The sequence below is a fragment of the Lepisosteus oculatus genome, chromosome 3, assembly GCF_040954835.1.
Source record: "Lepisosteus oculatus isolate fLepOcu1 chromosome 3, fLepOcu1.hap2, whole genome shotgun sequence".
Lineage (NCBI taxonomy): Eukaryota > Metazoa > Chordata > Actinopteri > Semionotiformes > Lepisosteidae > Lepisosteus > Lepisosteus oculatus.
This window is the reverse complement of record NC_090698.1, coordinates 61,542,494-61,551,246: the sequence shown is the minus strand read 5'-3', so window position 1 is coordinate 61,551,246 and position 8,753 is coordinate 61,542,494. Positions and strand designations below refer to the sequence as shown.

The 8,753-nt window shown below is 35.4% G+C and overlaps 1 protein-coding gene across 1 annotated transcript; it reads right to left on the bottom strand.

Moving 5' to 3' along the window:
* Positions 1-881: 881 nt before the first annotated feature.
* Positions 882-8,753, bottom strand: LOC102682693 (IDNK gluconokinase). The gene is made up of 5 exons (XM_006626609.3): positions 8,617-8,753; positions 8,006-8,036; positions 7,833-7,919; positions 6,262-6,305; positions 882-2,869 (listed from the first exon to the last, which is right to left on the bottom strand). The coding sequence occupies exons 1-5, from the start codon at positions 8,652-8,654 to the stop codon at positions 2,524-2,526; spliced, it is 546 nt and encodes a 181-aa protein (XP_006626672.2). The 5' UTR covers positions 8,655-8,753; the 3' UTR covers positions 882-2,523.

The window sequence follows — 8,753 nt, the reverse complement described above, 5'->3', positions numbered from 1 at the left end:
TATTACATAGGTTTTAATGGCCATAAAACGGGAATGAAGTAAAGAACTCTACTCAAAAAGTCCGTAGATATCTACATTACACCTATAACAGCGTTGCAAACTACTATCACGTTTCCAAGTTAACCATATGTTTTAACATTGTTAATAATACAATTTAAACAGACAGCTCGACTTCATTTGCTGTTTTCTGTCAAAGGTTGAGAAAAACAACAGATGCAGAACAGAAATGGAGTTTCCAGAAGAAGAAGCTCTTATTGACTTGCCTAAATCCTTAAATAGCTTAGTTTTCATGTAGACATTTTCAATTTTCATTTCTTAAAATGCTGATGCTTTCACATTTTTATTAAGCTTCTCAGGTGCTTGGTTGTTTGATAATTGAAGAACAGCTTGAAAGTGCCAATTAATCAAACTTCCAGATCAATTAATAATTTATAATAAAGGAAGTAAATGCTAAATTCAAATGAAATCTGCAGAACTTGGTTTGAAATATTCTTTTGAGCACAGAATTCAGACGCAACACTCATCAGTGTCAAATGTGAAAGTAAGGAATATGGCATTTGTATTCATATGGCACCATGCATGTGCAATACACAGATGGAAGTTTAATACTCTCAATTCATTTCCAATTTCCAATTGTACCTACATTTTTATATAAAAGCAATGACTTGTTCCATAAACTATAAATGTTGTGCTCTTTGCTTTGTATCTATTGACTACATCTTTTGTAGTGCAGTACTTTGTAAGGGATTCTAAAATGCCCCTGAGAATGTTTGAGATGAATGTTTGCGATGACATGTGATGAGTTTTTCGAGACAATGGGTATAAACTCCAAACTCGATCTTGGTTCCAAATCACATATTCAAATAATCAGAATGACACCGTTTTCGGAAGGAGTCCAAAAAAGTCACTTTAATTGGTTAAAATGTCTCCTGTAATAAATAACATGCTGAACTGAATGTCAGTACACATCAACAGCCAAACAAATGTGATAATGTCAACCCTGTCATGCAAGATAATCCATATTGCACCACAAGACCAACACAGATCCCCTGTTAGTCTTATTAGTCACCTTTGGATTCATGGAAGACAATCATCCTCAACTGCAAGGGATAGCCAGTGAATGAATGCGTCAAGAAAACATTTTGCAAGGTTATATTTGAATTGGAATTTCCAGGATATCCCTACACAGTATTACTGTATTTAAAAATACATGTATTTATGTATAAATGTACAAAAAACATATTTGATGTGTACTAAAATAGTTATTAAAGAGTGGTAGCAGGATTACCACCTTACTGCCTGACCTAAGAGACTAAGCAAAGCTAGACCTAGTCACTACTAGGATGGGAGACCTCTGAAGAAATCCAAGTGGTATTGATGGACCACTAGGTGGCTCTTTTTCTTTGGGACCAGTATTTCACCTAATTCATGAAGGACACTGTGGCCTTCATAAAGCTCCCACTTAATTCAATTGGTAAAGGAATTTTCCCTATTCCCTCCTGATCTAGGGTGATGCGAGGCTGCTGGCATGTAAATGACTGTGTATCACCTAAGTGGGTACTGCCTTCGGAAGTGGATGAAGTGGGTCTCCTTCCATGTCAGGATTTATTAAACTGTGTATGAGAACTGGAATACAAGGGAGAAATAATCCTACTGAATACATTTCTTTATTCAACCTTCAGCATTTTAAGTAATAATGATCATTTATCTTCAGTAGCTTCATTGTAATTAACCACCACTCTAAACCTGGAATTTGTTGTAGGATCAGATCAAATAAACCAGTGTAACAACATGTCTTGGATGATAATTCAATTAATGTTAATTCTGTATTTAATAGATATTTTTTTACACTATGTGCATGACACACCACAGTTTTGGTCATTTTATTTCTTATGCTATACTAAGCAAAGATAATTAGAATCTAAAACAAGTTATGTTCATCATAAATGCTGTGCCACAGTAAAATCTGTATGATATACTGTACCGTTCTAACATTATTGGCCAGAAAGATGCTTATTCATGGCACTGGACAGCCCAGTGCCTACCCAGACGTACAGGGTGCAAAATGGGACCAAATCCAGGACAGACAGCCCAGGGCGGCACCAGGACAGTTTTAAAGTATATCTTTGGAAAACAGAAGACAGCCAGAGCACCAAGGGAAAGCCCAGAAAGAACCCTGGTCCAGAATTGTACCCAGCACCCAAAATTTATGAGACAGCAATACTAATCAACGCTTCTCTACTTAAACCAGAGTAGGTCATTATCTACCAAAAATATAGCCTGCTTAATTTGTACACAGGATACATTTATTAGCTTTTATTTATCAATTTTAAAGATAATGGCAAAAATGAAAAATCCTGAAGAAGATTGCAACACTGTTTCAGTGCGCACTTCCAGGAAAAATGTTGAAGTATTAAATGGGGTTTATGTATTGAATTAAAGGAACTGTCATTAATGCATTTCCCTCTGTATTGTGCGTTCTGCCAGGATCCAGCCTGCTGTTGACTTGAAGTGTTTCCATGGTTACAAATGTGAAGAAAGAGCTTTCTCTATCTCAGCTGTAATTTCTTGGATGCCACTGTCAATGTCCACAGTAATAGAGTTCTCGTCTTCAGAAGGGGGCTCCAGGATGTCAAACTGGGACTGAATCAAACTTGCAGCCATGAAATGTCCTTTTCTGGCAGCCATTCTTTTACAGATGAGCTCCATGGACCCGTGAAGGTACACAAACAGTATTTCCTTTGCAAGATCGTGCTGAAGCTCACTGGGATTTAAGTGTAAAATATCTGATCCAAACACCAGCAGCTCTCGGTAGAATTTCTTCAGAGCAGAGCATGCCATGATCGCATGTTTCCCACCAGACAATTCCCTAAATATAACCAACACAAATGTTATCATTAACATGTTCTGTTGCAGAAATGAATACTGCTTACATAGAGGAATGGATTGGGATCTTCAGGTAAGAGGATTCTCCAGCTGTGCCACTTACTTAAAAGGTTGATCAATTTAAATTATAGAATATTATGTGTAAAAAAAAATGTTGGTAAGGAAAATGTAAAACCCCACAAAGAAATATTCTGAACTTTCTGTATTAGCATTGGACAACCAATGTGCCTTCATCCAAGGTAGCTTGATCTTTTAAACTACACAGTGTAATAAACATCAGAAAGTTACAGAAAATATACAGTTTATACTGTATGATCTCATTAAGATAGGAAAAAATATATTTTTGACATACAGTACAGTGCTTGCATAAGAATTAAACCCTAGCTCAGAGGACGATCTTAATTCCTCAGTGAAGACTATGATGACATGTTCAGTCATCAATAATCAGAGATTATGCATGGTACCTGTAGCAACCATTTGATCCATGTTCTAACACACCTACCATACAAATCCCAAGGGCTCGAAAGCACACCGAAGCCAAAAGGCACCTAACGCCTACGAGTTCCATAGTTTAATATCACTATAACAGGCTCACATACCAAAGAGCTCATTTCATGAAACAGCTGCAGCTCCAGTGCAAACACAGATTGTCCATAGAAAGTATTATCCTCCATTACATACAGATGTTCTACAGTATGTCTAATCAGGGAGATATAGAAATCTTGTCTGGAAGTTGCTTTGTCTTGAACCATGTGATTGTAAATGTGCACAAGCACAGATGAATTTCCAAAAAAATGTTCACAGATTTTTCCAAAAGTTAAGAAGAGGTAAATTACAACGCCATCAAACTCTGAAGATTGGTTTGATACACAGCTCTTGGCATGCACAGTTTTAAATTGGTGGTAAAGTAGTTCCATCATTTAATGTGAAACAGTAGAAAATCACTTTCCCCATCAATATTGAGCACTACCAAATATAGGAGAAGGTACAGTATATTTTCAATTGTAAGTGTTAGACCAGTAAGTGTTTAGGCAGCATAAAAATACAGCAATGACAAATTTATAAAACAACCAAAAAAGGGGACACCGATCTAAAGTGATTTAAAATGTTGCCAGTCTAAACAGTGGTAGGAGCACTCAAATGTGAGTAAAAGCATCAGATTTCAAGAATGAGATCATCTGTTTGAAGGGTGTTACACAGAATTCAGTGAGTAAAACCAATTTTCATGTGTTCTCTTTGCTGACACACCTCCTTGTTTCAGAATCAATTATCTTTGGTGCCAAACTCCAGCGCAGCTGAGACTCTTAAACCTGTCACTAGCTTCATCTGTTCAAAGCTGACAAAGTAAGCCCTCACTTCCAAAAAACGCAGATGAGCAGAATGCTTTCAGGCAGCTACAACTCAAACTGAATTGTAATGAAAGCACAAATGCCTTTCCTGCTTCTAGAATATAGCAGAATATTTTGTGGCTAAGTAATGTCTCCAAACCTTTAGCTTGAAAAATAAAAAAATATATATAGAAGGACAGCAAAGATCAAATATACATGATACAGATTTTATCATGAATTTATAGGAATTTATAGGAATACTGAATATATAAAGAAATAGTGTAATCTGTTTCTGTTAAGGACAGATTTATTTTATAAACTGAAAGCATTTTGAAGAAATAATTAAATTCACAGAGGTTTAACTTTTCATTCCTTATCCTCTTGCATATGTAGATTATCATACTATTTTTAAAGGTATTTTAGAGCCACAGATGTCAAGCTGCATCTTTAGGAAAATCTCTGTGTGCTCAGATTTACACATCAGTGCGGTTACCTCATTTAACTCCCAAAATGTATTTTTCCTAAAACTGTTCTCTAGCATGGTTAACAAAACCTAAGCCCAGTAAACTAAATATAATTCAAGAAAACTAGCAAGGAAAAAATGAATAAAAGCACATACACTGTCTTCTAAAAATGTTCAGACTCAATGGTCCTATGGTGTCACATTTAACAACATTACAAAATTATGCATACAGTACACATATTTAAATTAAATTTTATTAAAAATTATACTGAAGACGTCTAAGGATAAGACAGGTTACAGTAAATGTCATCAAAAGCTAAAGAGAAAAAACTGAAGTATACTGAAGTCATAATATATAAAAGAGTTCTAATATAAAAATCAATATTTAGTGGAGACAAATAACAGAAATTACAGTCTTTTTTATCTCTATCAGCTTTGTCCCATTGCTTGGAGAAATTTTTGCCAATTCTTTTTGGCAGATTTGCTCAAGCTGCTTAGAGAACGCCTAGTTTTCAATTATTTTTGTAGATCCTCAATAGGACTGAAGTCAGTCACAACACTCAAGCATATTCATCTTATTATTCTTAATCCTTTAGTTTTTGGCCATGAAATTTGAAACGTTATCCAGATGAAAGGTGAATTACTGTCCCAGTTTTAGAAGCAAGTTTTCCTCTACAATTTGCCAGTACTTTACTACATCTATCATCCCATCAGTCTACACAAGCTTCCCAATTGCTGCTGATGAGATGCAAAACTATAACAATGCTGCTTCCTCCATGCCTGACTGTAGTGAACTTAATATATATGACAGGATAGTGTCAACTGTGTGATGCAGTATGTTGGGTCTGCGTCAGATGTAATGACAGACGATGATTACCCACAAACATTTGCTTCTGTCTCAGCAATTTAACTTCTTAACTCTTTCCAAGTTGCCATTGGACCTGTGGTGGCATCCCTAACCAGTTTCCTCCTTGCCATGCTGCTGATTTTGGAGGGACAGACTTATCTATATATATATATAAGACAGTGTCTAGGCACCTTACACTTAATAATCAACTTCACCATGCTCAAAGAGGTGAAATGTTTTCATAACCTGATCCAGATCTGTGTCTTCGCTTGAAATTTACTTCCTGAATGGGGAACCTTACAGAGGTAGGTCTATTTATTCCGAAATGTGAACCATTACTATTCGACATAGACAGGGGCCACTCAACTAATTAGGTGATCCTGAATTAATCATAGTTTGCTACAGAAAAATCATGATTTTCCCATTTTCTTTTAAATGTGCCATTTTTATATGAAGCTTTGGAGTACATTTTGTATATAAGTATGAATTGCCACATCAAAGAGTCTTGAATATAAGCTTTAAGCCCACAACATATGAAAACTGTGCAAGTGTTGAAATACTTGTGCAAGGCCCTGTATAACATCACGTTTATTAACTAAATGTATACATTCTGTATTGTTGTACTAGGTGTGTTTCAAAATACTTTTTGTAGCAACTTTTTATAATAATAATAATAATAATAATAATAATAATAATAATAATAATAATAATATTTTGTAGTTTTCAATATTTGTTACCTTAGGATTATGTCATGCAAAATGAGTAACCAAGGAATCCTGTCCTGTTGAATAAACATATAAAACAGTCACAAGAGGAAAAAATATTACAAAATGTAATCATTTACCTAAATTAAAACACTGTCTTATAAAGCAAGTTACATTGCTTAGATTTTTATATCTTTGTCCTACGTCAAATGGCATTCTTTTCTGGAGACTGGATGCTCATAATAATTTTAACGATTTTTTCCATAAAACACCCATGGCAAGTTACAGATTGGATGATCCTGTTTATGTGGAAATGATGTGTGGAGCAACTGCTCATGGACAGTAATTACATATAGAGCTTTACTGCATGGAGTTGTTTTTAATTTTTGTGAATAATAACATATATAAACATACATTTCAAGAAACAAATGACTGGCCTCATTAATAATAATTAATGAGGTCAACCAAAACATTTCACAAAACTTGGCAATCTTTTGAAACTGAAGCCATTATTTCACAACCCTAATAAAACCATACTTTAACACTAGGTGTCACCAATGTTAAAAGTCTTGCCATCAGTCAGACTGGATTTGTTAAATGCAATGTCATAGCCCATCCATCCATTTTCTCACTGCTTTATCTAATACTCGGTCGCAGGGGATCCGGAGTCTATCCTGGCAAGCAATAAGAGCAAAGCAAGATACTGTACAGCCTGGATGGAATGTCAGTCCACACAGATACAGACACACCAATTCTCCTAAAGCTGAATTAACCAACCAGTATGCCTTGGACTGTGGGAGAAAACCCACACAATAAAGAGGATAACATACAAACTCTGTGCAGACAGCACCCCAGGAAATTAACCCAGGGCCCCAGCACTGATAACCACTGTACCACAGCGAGTCTGATTTTGTTTTATAAATCATTGAATCGAATCGAGATTTTGTAGTAACAGAAGATGGAGTTTCTGAGGATCTTAATACGATGAATCATCAACCTTTTCTATTAAATATCCATTTGACATGTGATGGAAGTTTTACAGTAGTAAGATCTCATTTCTTTTCTGCCTTGAAACTTCACATTACTGTGGAAATTTCCAAAGCTCTTCCCCAAATTCCAATTTAAAAAAAAGGACACTGTATAGAAAATACCATACGCTTGACTTAATTTAACCTTCCTTTCCAAATGAATAGCAGTATACAAAACCACTTGGAAATACGGTGGAGGATTAATGGGTGTACCTGCCCTCAAACTTTTATCCAGTAGCTGTGATTAAAAACTGTGGCATCTAAGTTGATTACTTTTGGGCATCTTAAGAAGGAGGTCTTTATAAGGTTTAAATATCTGCAATACATCACAATTCACAAATCCACACATGACCCTACATTTGTCTATCTTTGGCAAAGACCACACCAGTACCACAAATCACAGACCTCTAATGCTGCTGCTCTTTATGGGCATCTTAAATACAATCAAAATGGTCTCTTTATCATTAATAATGATTTCTTGCACTTAAAAATAAATTCTCAAATATATTTGAGATTTGAAACTGCTCATAGCAAAAGTGTAGCAGATAGTCTAAGATAACCTTAAGAGCCTTGTACCTGATCAGTTAGTGGTATTCCATTTGCCATTTTATCTCTGTTTTCTTTGGGATGATAGTCGTCTCCATCAAAAAAAGTCCATCCTAGCTACAAAAAAGATGCATAACTGAAAGTTAAAATTCCATAAGTACACATAAGCATTTGAATAACCTACTGTAAAAATCAAAATTTACCTTGTTTGCTAGAGATGCTCCCACAGTACTCCTGAGAAGCAAAAGGGCAAGTTATTTTAACAACTTGAAACAAATGCCACAAAGGACACCTAACTGGCAAATCCTAATACAGCACAGAAATTAACCAAACAATACATGATATTGATATGATAAGAACTGTTAAAAAACCCTCGGAAGTTTCAGCTGTTTACATACTGGAGTGCAGGGACAGCTGAGCTTATATTGATTAGAGAATGGGATCACTTAAATCACAAAACCAAGAGAACTAAATAAACCCAATGCTTTAAGCACATTCATTTAAGGCAGTTAGGTCGTCTACAGTGTCCTTAAAAGCACATATTAAAACAACCTTTCCCCATTAACTTGGTACACTTCAGTTTGAAAGCGCAACAGTAAAATCGAAACATGAGACGCATTTTAACCGTTTTTAATTATTTTAGTGAACATCAGTCATTCTCAAATTAAATCAGTTAAGATGAAATCTTGATTTGAAATGACCCCCTATAAAAAACTTTTGTTTACTAAAGACATGCTTTCCTTGATGAACGCTAGCTCCAATATCAACACATATGTTCACTGATCAAACTATGTATAGTGAAGCAACAACGTACTTCCCACATCTACATACTCCCATTAAGACAAGTATCATTACGCTCTGTGCAGCAAAACTCCGTTTATATAATTCTTGTTATTATAAAACTGCTCCTGCTGCCCCAGCAGAAAGTCGCAAACGCGCAATACTCTGACG

What these genes read in the sequence shown, in the direction of transcription:
- LOC102682693 (XM_006626609.3), bottom strand. Translation starts at nt 8,654, where the DNA reads ATGATACTTGTCTTAATGGGAGTATGTAGATGTGGGAA. An exon ending in GGAGTATGTAGATGTGGGAA is followed by an intron (nt 8,037 to 8,616) that starts GTACGTTGTTGC and finishes TTTGCTTCTCAG; the next exon opens with GAGTACTGTGGGAGCATCTC. An exon ending in GAATACCACTAACTGATCAG is followed by an intron (nt 6,306 to 7,832) that starts GTACAAGGCTCT and finishes TTTATTCAACAG; the next exon opens with GACAGGATTCCTTGGTTACT.